At 40.9% G+C, this 27377-nt stretch overlaps 1 protein-coding gene across 1 annotated transcript; it reads right to left on the reverse strand.

Annotated features, from left to right (window-relative positions):
• SAXO1 (stabilizer of axonemal microtubules 1) lies at positions 1 to 27377 on the reverse strand. Its single transcript, XM_036739598.1, has 3 exons — positions 27103 to 27377; positions 7708 to 7910; positions 1 to 1013 (listed from the first exon to the last, which is right to left on the reverse strand). Exons 1-3 carry the CDS (start codon positions 27375 to 27377, stop codon positions 1 to 3), a joined length of 1491 nt encoding a protein of 496 aa, XP_036595493.1.

Raw genomic sequence — 27377 nt, forward strand, 5'->3', positions numbered from 1 at the left:
TCAAGCTGTCACTGCTAGCTCTCTTTGGTTGGGACCCTCTGGTCTATCTGCAGAAAGGCAACTGTTCTTCCTCAAGCCAAGTTGGTCCAAGTGGGACACAGGGCGATATACCCTGTGGCCAAATGCATCCACTTCGTCGAAAGTGTAGCCTGGTGGCTCAGGATATGAAGCAAGGCACTTCACTGGTTCCTTAGGAGTATAGCTGATGTTGTAAGTTGTTTCGCCCATCAGAGGGACCTGACACCGGGCAGGGGAAATGAAAGGTTTACAACTCTTTGTGATAATGGGTGGATGAGGCACAAAGTACGTCTTGGTAGTGGTGAGGCAGTCCATGGGATCCTTGGGCAAGTGGAGCTGAGCAATGGGCTTGATGGGCTCTTGCTTGGCAGTGGGCCACTGCTTGAAGTCATCCCTGTTGGTGGTGGAGCCTTCAAAGCGCCCTGATTTCTTAGGCTGTATCACAGGACGGCAGCATTGGGCAGGGCCTCCTTTCTGATAAGTGAAGTGAGCCTGTGCTGTTGTCAAGAAGTCCATCTTCTCATCTGGGGGGATGTAAGCTACAGGGGGCCGAGAATACATTTGGGGTATTGGCCACACTTGGTACTTTTCCCGAAACTCAGTTGTGTTGGCGAAGGGGCTTTCAGAACTGCTTACCTTGGGGTTAGGTTTCAGGGACTTGGCAGGCTCCCCAAGCAATCCCCTAAAAGCCTCCTTGTGAGTAGTGATGCCGTCAAAGGGGATGTCACAGGGCTTAAACTTGCTGGCCTCCATTGGAATTCGTTTCTCTAGTGGATGTGGCACGTAATTCAGCCTGTAGTTGGTCAAGTCTTCCAGGGGCACGGAGCATGTCTTTTGCTGAAAATGGGGCTTGCAGCTCACTGTGGTCACTAGGCCCCTGAAGGGGAAATCATCCTGGTGAGTGGTTCTATAATCAAACTTTGTTGCTGCTGGGCGATAGGTACGATCTGGTTTTATCAGTTCACGTTTTGGTTGGTTCCAGGGCAAATAATCAGCTGAAATGAAAACAAATCAACATAGGTCATACTTCCTGATATGCACAGTATGTATGTGCATATGTATATGTGTACATGCACATACATATGTATGACTGAAAATTAATAATCTATTCCCAAATATGTTTTTGTTTCATAAAATACAATGGTTACCTAGCTCCTAGTTGAATTAAGGACTTATTGTTTCAGCCGTATAACATTTCTAAAAAGGAAAGCTTTATTTCACACACTGTTGCACACCCCTTGCATCTAGAAGAAGAAGAAGAAGAAGAAGAAGAAGAAGAAGAAGACGACGAAGAAGAAGAAGAAGAAGAAGAAGAAGAAGAAGAGGAAGAGGAAGAGGAAGAAGAAGATGATGATGATGATGACGATGATGATGATAACCACCCAATAATAATAACAATCTTGAAAAAGCAGCTTGATGAACTGGAATGAACAACAGATTTAGAGTCAAAACACCTGGGTTCCTCTCTTGCCCCAGCTTCATACTAGCTCTGTGTGGCCTTAAGCAAGCCACTTCATTAGTGTTTACTATGCACAAGCCATTATGTTTCGCACTAGGATCACTATGACCCAGACTCTGCTCTCAAGGACCATATTATAGTCTGACATGGGCGGGGGGAATAGCAAGTGCCAAATAATTATGATACAAAAGGTGCGTTAGACAATTCAGTTAAATTTAACTAGTATTTATTAAGGGCCTATTATATGTAAGGCACAGTGCCAGACAAAGAATAGGGCCAGGCAAAATGAGAAATTTAAGGAGGAAAAGCTCATTTTTACACAGGGGAAGGGGTGGGGGCAGAAGAGAAAGGATGTGGGATATTAGTTGAGCCTTTAAGGTAAGGCTGGATAAATTATAGAGGGCCTTAAATTCTAGGAGTAAGAATTTCTACTCTATTCAAGATGCATTGGGGAACCACTTAAGGTTCTTTTGAGTACAGGAATGACATGATTATAGCAGTGCTTCAGTTTCCACATCTATATCATTAATTAAGGCCTCAGTTTCCATGTCTGTAAAATGAATATAAACAACATATGCCCTTGCCTTAAATACCTCATTTTGAGAGGATCAAATGAACTAATGTGCCTGTAAATTACAAAGTGTTACCTGTCTTCTATCTAACATTATTATTGAATTGTGGCTTAATAGCTAGGCAACAGAAACATTTTTCAATATAGTCACTTATAAATTTTAAGTAAATCACAGATGTGAGATTCCAATTTAGATCATCAATATCCCAATCATTAAGTGTCCCAATATTGCATGTGCTTTGCTAGATGAATGGGGAAGGAAAACAGAAGATTGGAAGGAAATGAGCATTTATTAAGTGCCTGCTGTATACCTGGCACTAAACTAAGCACTTTATAAATGTCATCTCATTTGATCTGCACAACAACCCTATGAGTTAGGTGCTATTATGATCCTCACTTTGCAGCTGTGGAAAATGAGGCAGACAGAGGTTAAGTGATTCACCCAGTCACACAGCTAGAAAGTGACCATATTTGAACTCAAGTCTTCCCAATTCTAGGCCTAAAGCTCTTATACACTGCACCAGAATCCCTTACCTCAAAGAGCTTACAATCTAAGCTTAGCAACATTGAAGCTAACCTTCTAAAAAGGCAAAAAATGGAATAAGTATGTTGCCATGAGAAATAAATGATATTTGGTTGGGTGGATAAGTGAACACCACTTCCACATTTCATAGAGAGTGCAGACCAGAAGAAAATTACCATCACCTCTTCCAAGTAGATGGGAATAACTTCCTGGAGAAGTCTGGAAGAGCTTGGCATTTAGCCATTAGGGAAAAGACTCTGACATGAGAGTCTCCTATCTTTATCATAATAAAAATAGCAAAAGCTGACATTTACATAGTATTTTATAGTTTACGAAGCATTTTTACCAACACTTTGTTTAATCCCCACAACACTGTAGGAGAGTACAAAAATTATCTCTCACGTTTCACAATGAAGAAACTGAAGCTTAGACACATGTAAGTCTATGCAGCTAACGTATAGACAAGCTAGAATTTGACCTCAGTTCTTCTGACTCCAAGTCTAGTGCTCTTTCTGATTGTCTCCAGGCCCCCCTTGGCTGTGTGACTTTATATGCGAAATGTCACTGTCATCCAGTCACCCAAAGACATTAACTGAGGCCCCTCTATTGAGAAGCATATACAAGAACACGTCATTTCACAGCAGGTTCTCAAGGTGACGAAGGAATGGGAGTTAAGAAGAAGCCCAATAACAATGAGTATGTAAACAACTTAACTTCATCACTACTGTCCTATGTGTGACAAAGGACCCCCAAAACCTACACCTTCACTTATAGACAAAGTCTCCAGGGGGTCCCATCAGTTGCAAATCAAAAGGTCATAAGACTCCTGAAAGTCCAAAGTTTTAAGAATCATAGAATTGCAGACTGTAAGAGCTGAAGGGACCTTATGCACCATCTAGGTAACCCCATTGTACAGAAGGAAACACAGGCAAAAGAAGGTTTGATGACATACCCAAGGTCAGGGGTGGGGAACCTGCAGCCTCGAGGTCACATGTGGCCCTCTAGGTCCTCAAGGACACTCTTTGACTGAATCCAAACTTCACAGAACAAATCCCCTTAATAAAAGGATTTGTTCTGTAAAACTTGGACTTGGTCAAAAGGCCGCACCCCAGGACCTAGAAGGCCATGTATGGCCTTGGAGCCACAGGCTCCCCACCCCTGCCCACCGTCATATTTTAAGACTTCCTACACTAGGGAAGTTTCCTAACGCACACAAAAGAGTCCAAATGGCTATAGAGGGAAGCTTTTTTTTCTTAGGCCCTCACACAGGCTTTCTAATAAAAGAGCCCCAAAAGGAGAAAACTTGTTTGGAAGAGCTGAATGTAGCCTATAAGAAAATGTGAAGGAGAGATGATAGTGGACCAGTCCCCTAAGATTCCTGAATGAGTGCAGGGCTACAGAGAGCCACAAAGCTGTATTAGGTGTCAGAATTTCTGATAAACTTCTCATAAATTATCAGGCTTGAAATAACTGATGTGAACCCCAGTGAACTCCCTGAAACTCCAAGGTTCTGACATCACTGTATGTGACTGCACTGGGAATTTACCGAGCTTACTGCCTTACTTAAGAAGAGAGAAAAAGCATGGGATGGGAAACTTCAGTTTTATCCAGCCGCACGTGTGTAGTCCCCCTCGACACACTGTAAGTTTATCTTAGGCCAACGAGACTAGCGTGTATTCAAAATATGCTACATTTTAATTGAAAGCCTAATCCTTTTCCCAGAGAAATTAATGGTTCCATCAGCATCTTGAAAGCATTAGGGCGAATTGAGAGGGGACCTTCTCTGGAATCCAAACCACATGTTCCACAGGCAGACTTCAACACAGTCAACTAAGATGACAGTCAAATGGGGTGCCGTGCTTGTGGATCCCTATATGCTCCCTAGATGTAAGAGGAGGGAGATCTGGAACTTTACAGGCCTCCCCACATGACAGATGGTGTGTTAAGAAGTCCTAAACTTTGAGCAATTGCTTGTACTGTTCTCCCCTCTGCCATTTCCTATGTAAAACATTTGTGATGGACCCTTGCATTGAGATCCTGAATGTCTGCACACTTCCACAGTGTAAACAATTCACCCAAAGGAGTTTAGTAAAACCAGAGCACTGAACAGGTATTCAGAAAAACCATCCTTTCCAAAGGGAATAGGCAGGTAGGGCACAGAGGGGGGACTTTTGTTTTCTACACTATAGATTTTTAAAAAGAAAGTAGCTCAGTGCAGAGGCAGCTAGGTGGTACAGAGGATAGACCACTGGGCCTCAGGAAACCTGAGTTCAAATCCAGTCTCAGATACCTACTAGCTATGTGACCCTGGGCAAATCACTTAAGCCTGTTTGCCTCAGTTTCTTCACCTGTAAAATGAGCTGGAGAAGAAAATGGCAAACCACTCCACTATCTTTGCCAAGAAAACCCCCAAAAAGAGGGCCATGAAGAGGCGGACACCACTGAAAAGAGACTGAACAAAAAGCTTAGTGCAGACCCAGGGCACTGAATAATTATACTCTACAGCCTTCCAATTGCATGTTGTTTTGAAAATACCACAAATTACAACCAAATGCTGCTCCAGTGTATTTTACTGGCATTCCTGTGCTGCAGGAAAGGTGCTGACCCTAACAGTGATAAAGGGAAAGATTTACATATGGTTCCTATGGAATAAATGTAAGGGGAGTGAATATGTAGGCAGAACTTCCCCACATATTGCTTATAAGAAATGAGGCTTTTAATGATCTTTGTCTTTCTCCCTCCCTGCCTTTTTTATCCCCATTTGGAAGGAGGAAGAAGTTGTGCAATAAAATAATGAAGTTACAAGGGAAATTACTAATGCAGCAAATGAATTGTAACAGGAAAAAAAAAGTCACCTGACTTGGTGATAAAATAAAAAGATAAGGTATGCATGGTCCCTGAACACCTTCTAAAAATTTCTGTTACAGTTCTGAGCACATGTGAGCACTCACATAAAGGAGAGGAAAACTAACCCAGGCACGACAACCTGAACACCTCCCCAGTGCCTAAGCTACAGCCTTGTATGCTCAGTGGCCTTAGAACTACTTTGATTTTATCTCTCCTCTCTCACCTGAACCTCTAGGAAGCACCAGGGCCAGGAAGATCATGGTACCGAGTTTCTCTCAGTGCTAACTTAACTAGCACATACACTCAAGGGTATTGTTTAAATCGTATCATATTCTTCCCAAACAAGCTAAACTAGACTTGAGAGAAAACAAAAGGAAAAGGACAAAAAAGAAAACTCTCCAAGATGGGAGGAAGATAGAAAGGGAAAGCATGGTTCAGTTATACAGCTATGGATGATTTTTAAATGATCACCCCACCTCCTTCCAAATTTTCCAAGTTAGGGATCCCATGGCAGTTTTTCATACAGATTATCTGAAACAGAGCTTGGCTCTCTCAGCTATTTGTACATCTGCTTTGAAAGTATCTTGATATACTGTGTATTTATGGAAAGTCTTAATTTGCATTTAAAAAAAGATTTTAGGGGCAGCTAGGTGGCATAGTGGATAGAGCACCAGCCCTGGAATCTGGAGGACCTGAGTTAAATCCAGCTTCAGACACTCAGTAACTATGTGACCCTGGGCAAGTCACTTAACCCAGATCGCTTCAAAAAAAAAAAAGAATTTGGATGTTCTGCCATTTGGTGTATTAAAAAAATTAATGAAATAAATAAATAAGATTTTTATAGATTTTTCTTAACAAACAAGGAGCTGAACTTTAAGGACCTAACAGCTGCTTTCACCTACTACATGCAAAAGATTCCCTAAGAAAGCCCTGAGGTTCAGGAAATAGAGAAAAGCATTGGATCACATGATTTAAAAATGGAAGAGACCTTCTAGAACATCTAAAGCTATCACTCCTGGGTTTACAGATGAAGAAATTGAAGTACAAAGAGACTAAGGAAAGTGACTTGCATAAGGTCACATAGAGAGGAAGTAAGAAGATCAAGGATTTGAACCTGGATCTTTGAACATTACTAGTACTTGAGGTTGAGCCTTGTCAGACACATAAGTATCTGTGAGGCAGAGGACGTGAGGTGAGACTCTAGACAGATCCACATTTCCTTTTTTGACTTAGTCCTCTTTGAGCTATAGGGACTGAAAAGGAGAAAGACACGAGAGTTTTTCCCTTTGAGTTAGAGATGGAGAGGATAGAGCACTGGGCCTCAGGAAACCTGAGTTCAAATCACAGAAGGGACCTTAAAGATCATTGAGCTAGACTATTCATTTTATGGATAAGATAAACCGGTCCCAGGAAGATTTAGAAAGAGTTTCCCAGGATCACAAAGCTAGTGAGTATGTGAGGCTGGGTGGGGTTCAAATCCAGATGTTCCTGATTTTAAGTCCAGGACTCTATTCATTCTACCACATTGCCTCTAAATCCAAGAAATATTTCTGCTCCCAGTGTTGAGGCGTGATGAGTCACACCAGGTGTGATGAAACAGTACTTGACTCCATCCTACTCCCCAAACTCGAGCAGGCTTAATTCGGTCATTTTTTAAAATGACTAATTAGGGACATCACTGAACTGCTATCTTTTGTGCCCATTGACTTATATAACACAATAATGATCATTTACATCATTACATATATGACAGGGTAACACAGCTATAAGATTTCTTTAATAATAATAATATACCACCCTGTTCACAGGTGCTCGGTATTTAGAGTATATTGTTCTCATGGCATGCTTGTTTGCTCCAAACTTAAACCCGATAGAGGTAACAGTGAGAAAGAGCCTGCATCATTAGAAGTCATTATATCGGGTACATGACAAGTTAACTAATATTAACGTGGACCTGAAGATGAAGCAAATTAAGAACAATCTTTTTTTGGTCTGGGTCTGTATTTTATTGGTGTAAGAAACTCCTTTTAAGGAAATTCCCTCCCTTCTTTCAATGCAGAACAGTGACTTCTCTGCAATTTACATTCTTAAGAGTCCTTACTGACTTGCCAAGTGTCACACAATCTATATTTGTCAAAGGCAGGATTGAGAACCTAGGTCTTCCTCACTCTCTATTCATGCTACTGTCTCTCTCGAACAACCATGTATGTCAATAAATTTTTTTCTGACCTAAGGAGAATGGCCTGGTAGGAGAACTTCCCCAAAAAAACAGTGAGGGCATAATCATACCTTTATATGTGGCCAGAGATTCCATCTTCTCTTTACATGATTGCTTGTTTTCACGTGGTCTGATAGGATCTACTCGACAGACAGGGTAGGGATTGTAATCCTGTTTATATGTTGTGACCAAATCCATATTCTCTTCATTTGGAATGTACTGTTCGGGTGGCCTTAACTTCACTGGAAATACTCTGTGAGGGCCATAATCTCTCCTATAAATAAAATCAACATGTTACTTTATTGGTTGGCTTAAGGTTAGTCAAGTGCTTTCTACTATGTAAAATTCAACAAATATTTATTCGATTCAATTCAACATGTATTTTTAAGTGCCTATTATGTGTACTATGCTAGGAATATGGGGATAAAAAAATTAACATTTCCTGCCCTCAACAGGCTAATGTTCTACAAGGATGCTTACTGTGTGTACAGCACTACGCTAGTCACTATAGGAATACCAAAGAACTAGAAGGGTACAATGCTTGCCCTTAAGAAAGTCAAAACTTGATTAAGAAGACCTGTTTCCCCAATTTAAAAAAAAAAGTATTGATAATACATGGCTTCTCTATGTATGTAGCATGTAGAAAAAAACAGAAACAAATGTAATATGTGAGAGCCAAGTACCTGATGTTTGTGCAATATTCCTCACTTGGTTTCAGTCCAACCTGTGGAGGTTTGGTGAGCCTTCTTGGTCGTGAAGACAACTTAGAAACTGTGGTGATGAAGAGTCTTCTCATTGACTGGAACTAAGGGTGCACGTAAAAAGTTCCAGCAAATAATCTTTCACTCTCTTCCTAGCTGGCTTTCTAGTGAGGAGGATCTTGCTATGACCCATTGGTAGATGGGAGGCTGCTTCTTCTCCTACCAAATGACCACATGTTCCTCAGTAACTCCGTTTCTCTGGGTTCCTTTGTGTTCATTCTTTCCCGATCATAAATGAAGGAGCATACAGAGAGAGAATCCACCCAGGCTGTGAGTCTATGCACTTCTGAAAGTCAGAAGAGCCATCAGAGTTTCCCTCAGTAACCAGAGTCAGTAGCAGAGACACCTGGAGCCAGCAGCAACAACAGCTGAATATGGTGAAAAACCAGCTTAACCCAGTTCAGCTGACAAATCATTGCTGGACTGTGTCACATAGGTCACTCCTCAAGACCGGCTCCTCACTAGACTCAGCTACTGCTGTAATGATGGAAACGGAGAGAAGGTAGAAAAGGATTGCCAGGGCCAGGAGACCTAAGGCACCCCCACTACCATAACATATGGCCAGGAGACCTAAGGCACCCCCACCACCATAACATATGGCCAGGAGACCTAAGGCACCCCCACCACCATAACATATTCCCCACATGAACCTCAGTAACTTTGTGCTTCAAGTTCAAACCCATTTCATCCCCTTGACTTGGGGTGGGGGGATATTTTTGTACTTCGGTCCTTGCTATGCCTTCTCAATAAATATCCCATTAGAAAAGCTAATTGGCATCAACTGGTGAATGGAAAGCATCACGGTTACCCCTAGAATCCTGAAGGAAGAAACAGCAAGCACTCTCTGGGGACCCATCTTGCCAGTGAGAGTGGAGGGTTAGGATAATGAATCCATGGAAGATGTTGCACAAGGCAATATGTGACCAAACCCCAAATGAGGGTAGAGGCAATATGTGCTACAGATGTTCTGAGAAGGAAGAGTTCAAGGTGGATTGGAGCAGCCAAAGAGGGATGGGAGCTGTTAGGCAGGACTTTATGGAAGCAGTAGGCCTGAAGCTGCATCTTGAAGGACAGGTGGAGAGGTGAGGAGGAGAAATAGGACATTCCAAAGAGAGGAAACAGCACATGTGTTTCCAGTATCCAGTATCAACTCAGCAAGTTGACATTTCCTCCTTTCTTTCCTTTTCTGAAATCAGGGTGAAATTAGTGATGCAATAAATCAAGGAACTAAGCCTTCATTTCTGTAGCTGTAGTCTCGAGCATTATCCACATTTTAGGGCACAAGGGATCATAAGAGCATAAGATTTAGAGCTGGAAGGAATCTTAAAGGTCATCTAGTACAAATCTTTCATTCTGGAGATGGGGAAAGTGAAGCACAGAAAAGTTTCAACTTGGCAGAACCACCATCTATCTGAACCCAGCTCTTCTGACTCTAAATCAAGTGTTATTTCAGGGAGGTCAGTGGGGTAGAAAATATGTGCCATTCTCATCTAAATGACATCAATTTCCCTATCACAAAACTTAAAAGAGTAAAATAAGAATTGTTGCAATTCAGGAATTATCCTGACAACCTGAGAGGACAGGAACATGTTATCCACCAGCACCCAAACATACCTGGCCTGGCTCAAGTGGGAGTCATCCAACCCTCCCCTTCTTTTAAATTTAAACTTTAAAAAAATAACCACGCGTGTGCATGTGCACACTCAATCACACAAAAATTCTACCTTGCTTTAGAGCATATATCAACAGGAGTACATACATCCAACTGGGCCAGGGGAAAGCAGATTCCCCTTGACAGCGCATTCCACAGCAGCTCAGCCAAAGGGGAAGGTTTCCGGACAGGAAAACATTAGAACCAAACACCAATAAAATGTATTTCCTGGACAAAATCTGGAGCAGCATTCCCCTAAACCATGCTTGACTAGCAAAGTTAACATGCTCCACTGTAATCTGTCTTGCACGGATTTATACACACACTTGTCAATAAACCAAAACCAAGTCCTGTAAATATTGGAGAGTGGGAAAAGGGGAAGATGAGGCAGAGGGAAAATTACTCTCTCCAGGGTCTGAGCAAATAGGGGAGAAAATCATTAGACACTTTCATTGAACTCCTTGTACAGCCCCAAGCTAGAGTTTAAATCTGATACTATAACCATCAAAAATGCCTCCAACCCATACAATATGATGCCAGGTGCTTCTGCATTGTCAGTAAAATGTAAAATGGGCAGCTACGTGACTTGTAGCATCTGGAAAATGATTTTCTGTATAAAACTTTGAGGGTGGGAAATGGGTCCCCAAATGGGCAGAATGACCTGCATAGCACTATTTTGTATACAAGTATCTTCCATTGGCATCAATTCAACACTGTAATTAGATACAGCAGTGAAAATATCAATGATATAGCCTCGAGGCCACTTCCTAGGCAAATACCAAGTAGTGAAACTTCCTATAATATAGTCCTGTTTGGAGAACACATAAATAAAACTGAGTTTCAGCTTAAATTAGAGAGGAAAAGCTGTTGTCTGTCAAAAATGTCAGCGCTAGAAGGGGGAGAAATGAAGAGGAAGTGGGATCTCCATTTTAAGAAGCCACTGGGTTGAGTCTGAAGGCAGCATTGGACCACACATCCCTATATAAACATATCATTCAACTAAGTCAGAGTAACTGCTCTGTTCCATTTCACATTCAAAGAAGGGAATATCAGAGGATCCTAAAGACAAGAAATGAAGGGGAAAAAAATTTCATTGTATTGTTCATTCCTCAGATAGCACAGGGATATTCTCCGTTATACATTTCCTGGAAATGGGTGGCCTCAAATACATAATGACTCTGTGGTATAGAAAATAAGATTAGGAATTAATGCATTCATTCTAATCCAGAATTACCCAACAATTGGTCGTAAAGAATGCTGACAACTGTAAAATCCTCTATTTATTTATCTTCTCTTATAAAGCTCACTATAAAATTATATAATTAGTTAATTCCCCAGATAGCCCAGGGATATTTTCTGTTATATATTTTCTAAGCATTTTTGTTGTTTAGTCATGTCTGACTCTTCATGAGCCCATTTGGGGTTTCCTGGCAAAGATACTGGAGTAGTTTGCCACTTCCTTCTCCAGCTCATTTTACAGATGAGGAAACTGAGGCAAACAGGGTTAAGTGACTTGTCCAGAGTCACCCAGCTAGTAAGTGTGTGGGGCTGGATTTGAACCCACGAAGATGAGTCCTCTTGACTCCAAGGCCAGCACTCTATCTACTGTACCACCTAGTTATGGATGGCCTCAAATACATAATGACCCTATGGTACAGAGTAAAGGATTCAGAATCAATGTATTCACTCAAACCCAGTATTATCTATCAAATGGTAAAGCATGACAAGTATAAAATTCTTTAGTACTTACGTTTTCTCATCAAGTTGCCTATTAAGTAGTTAACAATTACAACTGAAGACAAAGAACTGGTTAATCATTGAAACAAGGAAGCACAATTAGCAAATTTGAGGACTATGCTTTAAGTACTTTCCAAAGATTAAGTGTTTGTCCAAAAAAGTCCTTCTGCCCTTAGTAAATGGAAGTTTTAACCAAATCTTGCTTCCCGAAATAAAAAGCAAGAAGTATAAGACTCCAGTATCTTCACTGAAATACATTTTTAATTTACCAAAGCAAAAAAGCTTACCCTCTTCAACAAAAACAAAATACCTCTGAACAGTATCAGCTTAAGCACACAGTCCCTTTTGAAGACATTAGCTGTAACATATATTGAGTTATAACATAACTACATATCCCCATTGTCATATAAAATATTATATCCTATAGACCATATAAAATAAAAATGTTTCCATTTTCTCGGTTGTCACTCAGACCTTTAGTTCATAAGGTCACAGATTTAAAGTTAAAGGGGATTTTAGACATTATTTAATCTAACCCCCTCATTTCACAAATAAGCAAACTGAAGCCCAGACTTGCCTAAAATAACACAGGTAGTGAGTAGTAGCAGAATCAGGATTGGAACCACCTTTGATTCCAATCCATTGCTTTTCCTATTATACGTGGTTCCTGCCCACTTGGCAGTGGTTGTACTATCTACCTTGTATTCCTCAAACACAATCTTCAGCCACTCCTCAAGTACTCACTATGAGTCATGACCCAATAAAGAAGGAAATGATTGAAGGTATGATAGAGCAGAAAGAACGCTGGACTTAGAGTCAGAAAGATTGGGTTCATAAACTACCTCTGCCTCTCACTAGCTATATGACCAAAGGAAGGTCACTTAGCCTCTCAGCCTCAATTTCCTCATCTGTAAAGTGGAGATAGTATCTGCCTTCTAATTCTCATAGGATTTGGGAGAGGATCCAATGAGACGATGTGAGGAAAACACTTTGTATTGCACTCAAATGCTAGATAAAGGTCAGCTATTATTAAGTTTTCATTAAATGCACTATATTTATGTAGCTACAAAAGTTATCCAGTATAGGAGGCCAAAAGCTGTTAAAACTTAAGCAAAGATTAAAGGAGGCTTGCTAAGGAAGAAGACTATAACAATTTAACCAGGTGGTATGTAGAGTGCTGGTGTGTGGAATCTGGAAGACCTGAGTCCTAACTTGGACAACTACTAGCTGGGTGATCTTGGACAAGGCATTTAAGTTCTCTATGCCAAGGTCAGTTTCCTCACCTGTTAAATGCAGAGGGATAGACCTATGACCTCAAAGATTATCCAGCTCTAAATCAATGAGCCTATGTTTCTATGATTTAACAAGGATGAGTAGAAAAAAGGTTTTAGAAAAGGAGCATACTGCAGAAATGAGTAAAGTCAACTACAGAGACACTGTTGATGATGAGTAAGGGTCTTCAAAGTGGCCAAGAAATCTTTTTCCACACTAGCATCATCTATACCTTGGTTTAGCTGCCCAAGAATCCTCTCCTGGCCCAGTGATGTTCCTCTTCTGGTGGTTTAAGTAATTTTGAGCATATGTATGTTAGTGACTACAGGACGAAAGAATGCATCCATTTGTTATGCTCAAATAAATGAAATTAATAAACTCTCTGTAATTATACCCATTAAAAGCATTACGTTTAACTATGGCCTGAGGGGATGAAAGAAGGGAAATTTAGAATTTGGCAGCATTAGGAGATGGTTAAATTCAAATATTTTAAATTATATTTTGGATCTGAAAAATCAAAGGTATCAAGCCTTAGCAAAGGGGAAAAAAAGAAAGAAATGCCTATCTTGACTCCAATAAGAATATGAGAATTATTGGATAGGTTTTGATCCTTGTAATGATGCAGATCACTTTAGGAGGGACCACTCAAATCAATGATTTATTGATCCATTTGACTGCTTTCAAATACACATGATTTGACCCCTAAAATCGAGCACTCTTGTATAGAGAGGAAGCAGGCCGTACAGGATTTGGAGTCAGAAAATCCTGGTTCAAATCTCAGTTCTGCCATTTACAACACACACAACACCACTGGCAAATCTCTTTACTGTCTGGACCTCAGTTTCCTTTTCTATGTAATTTTAGTGGCTGGATTACATTAGTTCAGAAGGCTATAAGTTATGATTTTATGGTCTAATAGAAACCTTTATGAAAATCTCCCTTCTTAAAGTAATTGCTAAAAGGAGCTGGGTGCTTCCCACTCCCAACCCCCAATATTCTCCATTAAAATCCTACTCTGATGTCTCTTTTTTTTTCTTTTCTTTTCTTTTGAATTTTTTCATTTTTATTTAATATTTTAGTTTTCAGCTTTGATTTCCACAAGATTTTGAGTTAAAAATTTTCTCCCCATTTCTATCCTCCCTGCCCCACTCCAAGATGGCATATATTCTGATTGCCCCATTCCCCAGTCAGCCCTCCCTTCTGTCACTCCACTCCCTCTCCATCCCCTTTCCCATTTCTTTCTTGTAGGGCAGGATAGATTTCTATGCTCCATTCCCTATATATCCTGCTTCCCAGCTGCATGCAAAAACAACTTTTTTTGAGCATCTGCTTTTAAAACTTTGCATTCAAAATTTTCTCCCCTCTTCCCTCCCCACCCACCCTCCTTAAGAAGGCCAGCAGTTCAACATAGGTCACACATATATCATTACGTAAAACACTTCCACAATACTCATGTTGTGAAAGGCTAACTATATTTCCTTCCATTCTATCCTGTCCCCCTTTATTCAATTTTCTCCCTTGACCCTGTCCCTTTTCAAAAGTGTTTGCTTTTGATTATCTCCTCTCCCTATCCTGATGTCTCAATATGGCCTAGAAGTACCTCTGGATATTTGAAGTCTATGGACTGCAGAGTGTAAAGTCCATTGGGTCCTACAACTATGGAAAGTCTTCAAATATAAGACTAGTGATAAACCCTGCGTCTCTCATCCAATAAGCAACATTGCTAAGTCTGGAGAGAAAGGCCTGTCCTGTCACTAGAACCACCTAACTAAGTATAATAGAATAGTTATGACCTACATGATAAGAAGGAGTACACTGATGAAATCCCAGCTTCTTGACATGATTAATGACATAAGACATTCCTAGAGCTCACCCAACCAGGTGATTAATCAGTGAGGTTCTCAGCAATATAGAAACACAGTAAGGGAAGAGTAAAGGGCTTCACTGGGTCCACCCTCCCACCGATAGGATTAGCAGGAGATTCTCTTTTTAAAATGTGTAAGACAACAGAAAGGCCTCAAGTAGATGCCAGATGCATGTGTCTTCTCCCTTCAGCTCATCAAGCATGAGGAGAGGTAAATCAGAAAGATTGGGTTCTGAACCCACTTCTCTAAAGCTGTGTGACCCTGGGTGAGTCCCTTAACCTCTGTTCCCTCATCTGCAAAATGGGAATGATAATAGCCCCCACTTCACAGGGTTGTTGTGAGGATCAGAAGAGAGAACTATAAAGTGCTTAGAACAGGGCCTGGTACATAGTAAGCAACGATTCTAAAAGCCAAAGAAGTTATCACCTACCCTGGATCTTTCTGTTTAGCTAGTGGGGAACAGTTCTGGGTCCCTGGGTAGACAGAGCCATGTGTCTATTTTCTAATTTCCCTACCGCTTCCTCAATGAAGGGGCTGAGAGCCAGACCGGGGCAGGAAGGAGACAGAAAGACCACAACCTTCTTCTGACTGATGCCTTCTCTCCTTGCTCCAACAAAACAAAGACCCCGTTGATGCTAACACCTGCTGACTTGAGAGGAGTCACAGAGACTTTGAATTACCAAGACTACTACAGCTTCGGAGAGGGAGGCAGACAAATGTTAAGTGAGGGAATTTATTGATCATCCTCACAAAATCCACTGAACAGCTGATGGACCTTATTATGCTCACAAGACCACAGAATAGCAGCAACTGAGATAGAAACTAAATCCAAAGGAGAAAGCCCAAGTTAACACTTCCAAGTTTGCAAATCTTTTACACCTTCATCTTTCCACCCTACACAACCCCTTCCTGATACCCCCCTTCCCATCTCTCCAACCCATCTCAAGGTACCCCCTACCCACAATGCAAGGAGAACTCCCCTTATAACTCATGGATATTAAGTCCTAAGGTTACAATATTATGGTCATCCTCTTTCCTTTTAAAGCCCAATTTCCCTTTAGGTCTCATAATTATTACTGACATCTTTTTCCAAAGATTCTTTTGCTTGCCTTCTCCAGGCTAGTCTCCCTAGAATATTGCTATCCTCCCTCACCAAGCAAGAGATGGAGGTGGAAATTGGGAAATACTGTTCGTATTTTCTGTAATGCCAATACGTATATTATATTACATTTTTAAAAATTATAACCAGAACTACCTTGTACTCACCTCAACCTTCATCCAATTTTACCTCTCATCCTTTATAAAATATTGGCCCAGTGGGGTCCCTCTTTAAAATTAAGGGTTGGTAGTACTATTATACCCCAAAAGATCAAAGAAAGAAGGAAACGACCCATATGTATAAAAGTATTTTTAGCAACACTTTTTGTACCCACAAAGGCCTTGGAAACTAAGGTGATGCCCATCAACTGGGGAAACAGCTAAACAGATTATAGTATATGATTGTAATGGAATACTATTGTGTCATATTAAAAATGATGAGGGGATGGTTTCAGAGAAACCTGGAGAAACTTGTATGAAATGAGCAGAAACAGGAGAACATCTTATGAAATGACAACATTATAAAGACAAACAATTTTGAAAGACTTATAAATTTTGACCAACACAATGACTGACCACAATTCCAGAGGACTTATGATAAAACATGCTACCTTATGTTAAAACATGCCTGATGGTGGAAAGATGATGGACTCAGGAATCACCCTGAGACAAATATTTTTGGACATGGCCAATGCAAGCATTGTTTTACTTGACTATGTATATCTGTTGCATGGGTTTTTTTTCCTTTCTTTTTCAATGTTGGGGGGAGGAAAGAGGGCAAGAAGATGGAATCTTTTTCATTGATTAAAAAAATAAAATTTAATTTATAAAAAAGATTGGGGTAGTAACCCTTCTAGTCATATTTCTGGCAGGGTCTTTTTTCGCCTTCTAATTTTACTCCACCTGTTGTCAAACTCATTTTAGAGCTGCAATAGAAAAGAAATGCAGAACCTCACCTTTCCAATATGGGCTAGGTTCTTCTCCAAAGTAATTGACTTTTCCCATCTGCAGAATTAATCCCTAACTAGTAGAAACATGATTACCAAATCAATTATTCAATAAGCATTTATTAATTGCCTGAATATGCCAAGCATTGTACTAGGTACTGGGGATACAAATGCAAACAAAATTAAATAATCCATACTAGCAAAATACAATTTAATGGGGAAACACCAAGGACATATGTAAGTATAAACAAATATTAAGGTTGTAAGCAGAAGGTAGTTAATTACAAGGAAGATAACTATGGGACTAGTAGTAGGGAGATCATATAGAAGGAGGTGCTTTAGTAATATCTTGAAAAAAACGGGAGGGGATCCTAAGAAGTAGAGATGAGGAGGAGTATGCTCCAGGTATAGATGACAAAAATGGAGCAGAGTAATATCTAGGGACATTTGTGTCTTTGTCCCATCCAATCATGGAATATCAGAATTGAAAGTGACCTTAGAAAACATCTAGTACAACTCTGTCATTTTACAGATGGGAAAACTGAGTTGAAATTCAGAGGCTATTCACTTCCAAGAGAAGTGAGTTGTTCAAGGTCATATGGGTCACTAGAGTAAAAATTGGGATTAGAAATCTCAGTCCAGTATCTTTTCCACTACACCAAAACTGCTGCTCATAAACACTATTTCACATGACAGAATTTCACTAATGAAAAAGAAGGATGTAGTATAACTCTGCTAGTTGTACCTATAAATTTAGTTTAAGTCAACCTAGCCAAAGGCAGATCTAAGAGAGCATCCAAGGGTTGGTAGAAATAGTTTCACATTAAGAAATGGCTGAAAATAGCAACCGTTTCCCTCATGTGGCATGTGCTGTAAATTGCAAGCTTTTTAAGATTTATGAGCAGTAAGAATCACGTGCTATTCTAATGGCATCCCATGCTGTGATGATAACCTTTCCAGAAGCCAGGTGTTTTTTGTGTTCGGGTTTACCATCAAGCCAAGTAACCAACCGCTGCATTAGACCACTGCCCAGGAGCAAGCTGCCTTGGCCACCAACCTCAAATATTAAGCCAGGTCAATCTTTGGTAATAAGAGTTCTTACTTAAACATTCACCACCCTAGAGGTTATGGTGAACAGTCACCAAACAAGACATAGAACATTGTTTCAGGACCACAGGGATTGGATGTATCCAGCTATATCCCACTTCTTTTGTGACAGATATGCTCCATATTCTCTGGCTATTAGTAATTACCGAGGTAAGATGCTCTTTTTTCAAGATCCACAAACCAGGGCTCTATTGTGGAAGGAAAGGGTTTAGAGATATGATTCAGGATTGACTCAAATAAACTCAGGTTTTGATGCTCAATACCTTCTTAACTCACCCTCAGTTGCCTCTCCCCTTTGATTAGAGAGCTGAAGGCGGTAGGGTAGAACATTAACTTCTTCCCAAAGCATTCCTTTATAAAGGGCTGCCAGGTAATTGCAAATTACTTGCCGGGGAATTCCACTGTCCACCAGCATCTCTGTTCGGCTTCAACCTCACATGCCCATAAGTACCCATAGGTGCCTGCCACCAGTTCCTCCCCCCCTTACGTATTGTCTTCCCTCATTAGATTGTAAGCTCTCTGAAGGCAAAGACTCTCTTTTTCTTATTTGTATCCCCTATACTTAGCACAATGCCTGGCACAAAGTAGGCACTTAATAAATGGTTACTGAATTGAGTTGATTGGTAATTTCACTCCGTCCAGTGCCTAAATGGAATTCCATGATTTCAAAGGATATAATAAAAACCATTGTGAGATTCCCTTGACTTGTTTTCCCTTTATTTTTCCTTCAGAGATCACAGGAAGGGAGGGAGAGTTATTTTGTTTCTCTCCACCCTTTTGCTCCCTATTCGAAAGCACTGGGTGTAGATGTCATGCTCCTACCACCTTTTCTGAATGGAGCTTACATACTTCTGGAGGAGATAATGTGTAAACATATACATACGTATGCATGAATGTATGTATCTATACATATTACATACAAAATAAGTGAGATCATTTGGAGCCGGCAGGCACTAGGAACTACCAGGAAACGCTTCAAGTAGAAAAGTCGTGCTTGGCCTGAATTTTGAAGTAAACAAAGTACAACAACTTCTTAATTGGTCTCCCTTCCTCAAAGTTCTCTCAACTCCAAATCCTTCTCTATACAACTACCAAAGTGATTTTCCTTTTAAAGTTCAAGTCAGACCATGTTACTCCCCTACTCTGTAAACTCCCTATTATCTCTAAGATAAATTACAAATTCTCTGTTTATATTAAATTTATACTATATTATACTAATATTATATTATACTTATTATATTATATTATGTATCAACTTGGCCCCACCCCATTTTAAAGATAAATGGCCTTATTATTGTTCTTCATACACAAGCACTTGAACTTCCTCTCTTTTCCCTTGCACTAGCTGTCCACCATGCTGGAATTCATTCTGTCCTCACCTCTATCTCTTAGACTTTGCTCAAGATTCATCTGACGTGTTACCTTGTCCATTAAACCTGTCTTGATCCCCCTCTCTCTCCACTCCATCAGCTTTTATATTCCCCACAAAATCATCAGGTATCTATTTTGTGGGGCCTTTGGAAAATGCCCAGTTCCCACAACATGAAGGCATGCCTATGGGGACTTGCCTGGGTGCACCCAGATGTCCCAAGTCGGAGGCACTTTGTATTGTATCAAGTGGTTGGAAGTAGCCTCCTTTGATTGGCTGCATATTTAGGACAGTCAGAGTCTTTAAAACTGGTAAGACTGAAACAAATTCCTTTTGCCACTTTTCTGGCTCACATTCTCCTGTGGGCTCCTTTCTTCCTTCATCCAGAGGGTGAAAATAACAAGCAGGGATACCATGAACTGAACCAGGAAGAAGGGATGGATTTCCTTCCCCTACCTATTCCCTCTTTTACCATGGCTCAGAGAAATGGGCCTGGGAGTATTTGGTTCTGTTCTGTTTGGTATATCCTCAAGTTTTGGGTGGAGGTGGTGATCCCTAACAAACCTGGGAGTTCAAGTCATGGCAACCTTGGAGCCAGGATTGGGGGTGGGTTGGTGCAGTCAGCCAACATGGCAGAGAAGCCCAGAGAAGCCAGGGTGCCTGAGATATGACCCCAAAAGGAATTTCAGACTTGGAATTGGGACTCTATAGGAATGAAGCTAAACTATGAATTTGATCTTCTCCCCCTTCTCACCCTGCCAAGAATGAGCTAGTACAAAGGGTAAGAATTATGCCTCCCACATATTGGGAGAGTAAATGTGCATATTTGTGATTTTAACTTTTGTTTGGGGTTTTGGGGTTTTTTTGGAGGGGAAAAGGGAAGGCAATTGGGGTTAAGTGACTTGCCCAAGGTCACAGAGCCAGTAAGTGTCAAGTGTCTGAGGCTAGATTCGAACTCGGATCCTCCTGACTCGAGGGCCAGTGCTCTACTCACTGCGCCAGCTAGCTGCCCCAGACTTTAACTTTTGAAGTAACTATTTCTTTGTAAAAGTTAATGCAACTGTTAGGGGCTAAATGGAACTGTGGTGCAGGGGACCCTCCCTACACTTGGGGGAACACCGTGAGAGGGAGCTAGAGACATTTGCAGAGAACCAGAAACACCCCCAATCCCTTTAAGAGTAACAGAGAACACTGGGGGAGAGGAGATATGTAACCTATCTGATCTTCTGGCAGCGAGGGTCATGGTAGTCAAGTGTTATACCTGAATACGGAAGGCAATATGGTGTAGTGGATGGAGAGTGGGCTATGGATCGCAGAAGACCTGAGGTCAAGTCTCACCTCTGACAGATACTGGCTATGTGACCCCCTTGGTAAATCATCTAAGCTCTAGGTTAGATATAGGTAACCCCCTAATAGTATAAATTGCCTGGCTTGTGCTGAAAAGCTTCCTCGTTGATGAATCCCCCATATCACAGATTTAGTCTCTTATTCTCTAGTGTTTCTCTAGTAAGCTCCCTGAGGGCAAGGATGGTCTCACTTTTGTCTTTGCATCCCCAGCGCCTAGAACAATGCCCAACACATAATGTTGTTGTTTGGTCATTCAGTCTTGTCTGACCCCATGGACCATAGCACGCCAGGCCCTTCTATCTTCCACTGTCCCTCAAAGTCTGTCCAAGCTCATCCTCGTTGTTTCCATGACACCATCTACCCATCTCATCCTCTGCCGTCCCCTTTTCCTTTTGCCTTCAATCTTTTCCAACATCAGGATCTTTTCCAATGAGTACAGTCTTCTCATTACATAACTAAAGTATTTAAGCTTCAGCTTCAGTATTTGACCTTTCAGTGAATGGTCACTTCCTTTACAAGGGGCTCTCAAAAGTCTTCGCCAGACCCACAATTTGAAAGCACAGATATTTCCTTATAATCCAACTCTCACCACTTCCCATTGCTCCTAGAAAAACCACATGTTTTGAATATAGGGACCCTTGTTGGCAAGGTGGTGCTTAATTAATGGTAAATTACTCATTGATTCAGGAAGTGATTCATCCAAAGTCCTATAGCAAGTAAATGGCTAATCCAGGATTAGAATAGCTCCTTAGACACCAAATCTATTGGCCTTCCCACTATATACAGCCCTTATATATAGTCCTTATGATCTTCTAAGCTTTAGTTTTGAAAATGCTTCAACATCTCTGTCCCTTCCCTTTGGCCAAATGTTGATTTTGGTGATATTTTTTAAGTCTATGGACACTTTTTAGGCTTTGTTTTGATTCCTGACTATATAGGATGTTTATTGTCATAAATAACATGGATAGTGAATAATTTAAGATCATCCACTGGGCAAATTTCATTTTATAGATACTCAGGAGAGTTCAATTTAGGGCCCACAGAGTGAGGCAAGTTGAGCCTGTCTTCTTCCCAAAATATAGGGGTTCCCCCTTTCATCTCTGTTTATAGACCACTACACAAAGACCTCTAAGAATTTTTTCCCGAATCTCCAGGGCAGAAATTATGGAATTCTAGGCTGCATGCTTCCAATTGACACTTGCATAGTTCATCTTTTAGCTGAAATTTTAAATACAATCAGAACTCTCATTTTTAGTGACCTCTGAGATGCCACATGACTGATAACATCTGCCTTCTCTAACATTCCAAGGAAAAGATTCCCCTCCTTCTCCCTCACCACCAACACCCCCAGGACTCCCTAGACTATTTAGAATGACTTCTGTTCAAATATTAAACTCCAGTAACATGTCCCAGTGGCTATATCTCTGGGAAAAGGTTGTTTTTTCCCCCAACTTTTTATGACTCAATATAACTTGGTTTGGCTGGTGAGACTCCCTTGGAGATCCTTCTTCATCCAGGGGGATAAGAGAAGGAAGATGCTGAGCAAACAAAGAAAGTCTTTACAAGAACAAGAAGGAAAAGAATATGAAGAAGTAAGCTGAGTTACCACTTTCAACCAACAAAGAAAACTTTCTTTTCTCTTCCTCTCTCTTACAAATGCCTTCTTTTGAGGGTAAGGATCAAGGCTTCTGACCCTGCTGGGTTTAAGGGATCCATGGTTTCAGGCCTGAAGGCTGGGTTTGATTTTAGGAATGATAAGACCTAGATCATATTAAGACCTAGAAGCATATGATTGAATCACATTCTGGTAGTTTCCTCAATGGTTGACATTCCACCACAGAGAAACTTTGACCCTGAAGCCCTGCTCTCCTCATTGGTGACTCCTTTTCTGGAAGAGTCACCATTTCAAGACGTACTCCAGCCATACTTCACCTTATTTACATCTCAACTCACTCTCAGGGCCTTCCCCTCCTCCTCAAAAGTTTCCTTGCTATCTCCTAGGTACCCTTCCCCATCCCCTTTCCAATTCCTCTTTGTATGTTGTCTTCCCCCATTAAAATAGAATCTCCTGGAGCATAAGGGACTATCTTGTTTGTTTGTATTTGTAGCCGCAGGGTTTAGCACAGTGCTTAGCAATAAGCAATAAATAAGACTTAGAAGCGGAAGGGTCTTTAGAAATTATCTAGTTCAACTTTCTCATTTTAGAGATGAGGAAAATGAGACCCAGAGGAATTAAGTGACAAACACAGTAAGTACGTGTGTGTTGGAGTGGAAAATAAATAAGGCAGGGGAAAGAAATTCTTGCAGAGCCTCCAGTCTCCACAACCCTTGATTGGATGCCAGATACACTGAAAGATAAATCTTTTCCTAAAGAAGTTCAAGACTAAATCATTCTACTACATCTCCTGACAGAGATGCAAATGAAACATACATTGTTTGATACAGCTGGCCATTATGGAGATGTTTTGCTTCACTACAAATGCAGGGAAGAAGGGGAGGTGGGAGGGAGAAAAAAAACAAGTGCTCATTAACTGAAAATACATATTTTAAATTTTAATAAGCAAACCTAGATCTGCCTTAATTTCCCATTTCCCTGGTTGGAACAATTATTCCACTGCATGGTGGATAGAGCCTAGCCCTGAAGATCAATAATTCTAGTCCCAGCTCTGCCCCTGACTAACTGGTACGTGCCTAAACCACCAAAGATAGCATCTTTCCATGTGAAGAGGCTGTGAACTGCTTCTGGGAGAATCATGAGGACTGGAGCATGCATGGTCATTCTCTGTTGACCTACCAAGTAGTTGGAAGGAGACTTTCCATTGGCTTCATAACTAGAACTTTTGGAGTCTTCAAAATAGTCTGATTCAGCACCAGCAGAAGCTTTGCTGCATTCATGTCTTGGGGAGTAAGGCAACTCAGATTACCATCTGCTTTGCCACTGCATCCTAAAGACCATAGGATCTCTCCATTTGACTTGCGGCTAAAGCGTTCCGTATGTGTTGTCAACCCAACAGAATGTGGGGTCTTTTAAAGTGGGAACCATCTTGCTTTTCTCTTTGTAGTCCCAGCACTCAGCGCAGTGCTTTGAACATAATAAGCACTTAATAAATGCTTTATTCATTCATTCATTTGTAGCTGGTAAGACCATGTAGTAGGGTAAGGAGGGAGAGCTTTAGGATCTCCTTCTCTCCCCTCCCCCCACCCAATCTGAGACAATGTGGCCTTAGAGAAATGGGTCTGTGTCTTCAGCCTTTTCATTCTTTCTCTGCCATTCTAGGAACAGAGAGTAAAGTTTCTAGTCTTGGCTAGCCTCCAAGGGATCTGAAAGTCCCAAACCCAGGAAGGCTATTGGAGCCAGACTAGCAGCGATGCCTTGAGGACCAAGGGTCGGGGACTCTAGTCCAACAGAAGCCAGCACCTATGCCAAATGTTCATTGTTAACTGGTTGTGGAACATCTTTATTCATCCTCTGCTCTATTTTCACATGGCCACCATCCTACATTGGGTACTCATCATCTCATCTGAACTATTGCACATAGGCTCCAAATTGGTCTTCTTCCCCAAAATGGAATGGGCTGCTTTCGAGGCTCTTCTTCCCTGAAGGTCTTCCAGGTAAGGACTAGATGACCGTTTGTCTGTAATATTGTAGAAGGTCCCCTTTTTAACCATAAGTTGGACTAGTTTGCTACTGGGGTCCCTTTTCAACCCTTAAATTCTATGATTCTATGAACCTGTGATCCTATGAGTCATAAACTTCAAGCAAGGGAGATCTGGAATCAAATCTTGCCTCCAATACTTAATAGTTATATGAACCCAGGCAAATCACTTAAGCTCTCCAAGCCTCAGTTTCCTTATCTATAAAGTAATAATGTCCATTTCTGGATAGTTCTTATTGTTAAGAAGCTTTTCTTTATGTCAAGACCAAATTTGCCTTTTTGCAACTCCTACTCATCATTCCTGGTTCTGTCCCCTTAAGCCAAACCAAGCAAATCTAATCCCGCTTTCAGGTGATGGCTCTTCAAATACGTGGTAAGAGCCTACATGTCTCTCCTGAGTCATAGCATCTTCAGGCTTAACATCCCCAGATCTTCATATGACATACTCTCAAGACGGTTCACCATTGTTGTGACTGGTCCTCTGAATGCTGTCTAGCTTAACCAATATCCTCTCTAAATGCATCTCCCATAACTGAACATGGTTGTGTAGATGTGGTCTGACACTCTACCAACTAAAACACAATGCCTCTCAAGAAGCTTCTGTGGCTACTTAATGCCCCTAAGACAAAATATGAATTCCTCAGCTTGACTCTCAAAGTCTTACTCAATCAGATTCCAGCCTATCTTTCTAGATTTAGTCCATACAACATCCCAAACAAGTACCATGTGTTCTACCCAAATTGGCCTACTTGCTGGTCCCCCAATTCAGGATTCCAACTCCTTCCTTTTATAAACTATTGCCCATCCCTAAAATGTTCTCTTTCTCCTCCTTTGCTTCCAGAATGCTTACCTTCAAGGTTCAACACAAATGCTCACTCCTAAGAACACCCTTTCTGATTCCTGCAGAAATTACAGTATTCTCTCCCTCCTCCAGACATCAGTTGTTGTCGTGTTCAGTCATTTCAGTCATGTTCAACTCTACATGACCCCATTTGGGGTTTTCTTGGCAAGGATACTGAAGTAGTTTGCCATTTCCTTCTCCAGCTCTTTTTAAAGATGAGGAAACTGAGGCAAACAGGGTCAAGTGACTTGCCCAGGATTACACAACTAGTAAGTGTCTGAAGCCAGATGTTAACTCAAGTCCTCCTGAGTCCAGGCCTGGCACTCTATCCCCTAAGTCATCTAGCTGTCCATAGATAGCAGTGACTTAGCTGCTTGTATGTAATATCCTTTAATAGAATATAATCTCCCTGAAAACAGGAACTATTTTTCACTTTTACCAATCTCCCATGCCTTGTGCTTAATCACTATTTTTTGGATTGAATCAATTATGGTATCCTTGAAAAATAGAGTCCTGTCTCTGCTAATTATTCTACCAACTGATCAAAGGTCAAAAGAGGGACCAGTAAAATTAGTTGTCACTAAATGTTTCCAAACACAGAGCTGAATATTCTCAATCCAATGTTCAAGTAATTTATGAAAACAAATTGAAAGTAATCAAATTCATAACTATCTTAAGTAGGGTGAGCCCCCTTCATTTTCTTGCTAACCCCTGGAGCTGCCCTGATTTAGGTGCTCTTCTCTCCCCATCCCTAAAATGTCTTATGGTTTTGATGTCTTTCTCCCACTCCAGAATTATCACAATAACAATGCACACACAGCTCCTTAAAGTTTACAAGGTACTTTCCTCATAACAACTCTGGGAATCAGATAATATAAATATCATCCTCACTTTACAAAAGAGGAAATTGAAATTCAGAAAATTGCCCCCCAGAATCTTACAACTAGTTAAGAATCACAGCCAAGATTAGAACGCAGGTCTTCCAACTCTCAATGGAATGCCTCAACCATTACATTACACTGCATGGCTTCAGCAGATCCATATTTCCTCTGGCCTCATTTGTCTGACCTTCCACTTTTGAATCTACATAGGGATAATATGTTGCAAAAGCAACAGGTTTTTTTAGCCAGAATTCTCTTAGAAACTTTGCTGTACTTCCAACCTATAAAACAAGCAGACTTTGAAGCAGGGCATTTTCAGGACACTCCTCCAAGTGGAAAATGGAAGTCCAGCTCAGGACTGTTCTGCCTAAGCAGGAAATCTGGTCCTTTACTACCCAGACCACATGAAAACTTTAAATGCCCTGTTAGGCATTTTGATTAGTAGATTATTATTAGAACCTCTACAAACCCATCCTTCAAAGCGTATTCCTCATTTTTTGAGCAGGCTTCTCTCAAGAGATATTACTATAGCTTGTGTGGTGGTTTGTTCTTCATTCTCGAAAAGGACCATGACATCAGGGAGATGATGACATGACTTGCAACTGACTTTGATTTGAGTGAGGGAGGGCTGTACAAAGTCACCAGCCTCACTTTCTCCTCCAGAGCCATCTGGGTCGAGTGGCCTGATATTGATCAGGATGCCTGGAGATAGCCCAGGATACAGTGGGGTCAAGGTCTCCCACTATATCCTATACTATTGCTAAAGACAAGTAAGAGGTCTGACCAACCTCCAACTTATTTTAAAAGATTAGGGATGGTAGAGGTAAGGGTTCCCTAGTAATAGGTAGAATCCCATAAAGATATTTCATAAGAATAATCTTACTATTAATTATTATTTCTCCCCCTCCAAAAAAAGATGTTTATATTGTCTTACCTTGCTGTAGTGAGACCCTCCATTGGGACGGACCCTTTCTGATATTCTAACTTGGGCTTGAAAGATTCTCTTTGTTGATAACACTGATGAATAGGATAATTCTCTGTGTACTCTGAAAGAAGGCATTTGTTCTCTGATTGTTCATAAATCTTGGTAGGAATATGTGGACAACGATGGCGCCTAAAAAGAAAAGCAGAGAAAGTAATTGCTCCATTAATGTTCTCCTCAGATGCCAAATGGTGGATGCTTGAAAGCTTCAAGCTCTGGAAAGTCAT

The sequence above is a fragment of the Trichosurus vulpecula genome, chromosome 9, assembly GCF_011100635.1.
Source record: "Trichosurus vulpecula isolate mTriVul1 chromosome 9, mTriVul1.pri, whole genome shotgun sequence".
NCBI classification, from domain to species: Eukaryota; Metazoa; Chordata; class Mammalia; order Diprotodontia; family Phalangeridae; genus Trichosurus; species Trichosurus vulpecula.

Coding starts and splice junctions, on each gene's coding strand:
- SAXO1 (XM_036739598.1), bottom strand. CDS start 27,377: ATGACTTTCCAGAGCTTGAAGCTTTCAAGCATCCACCATTTGGCATCT. Junction 7,911..27,102: donor GAGGGTCTCACTACAGCAAG/GTAAGACAATAT, acceptor TTTTATTTATAG/GAGAGATTATGGCCCTCACA. Junction 1,014..7,707: donor ATCTCTGGCCACATATAAAG/GTATGATTATGC, acceptor TTTTCATTTCAG/CTGATTATTTGCCCTGGAAC.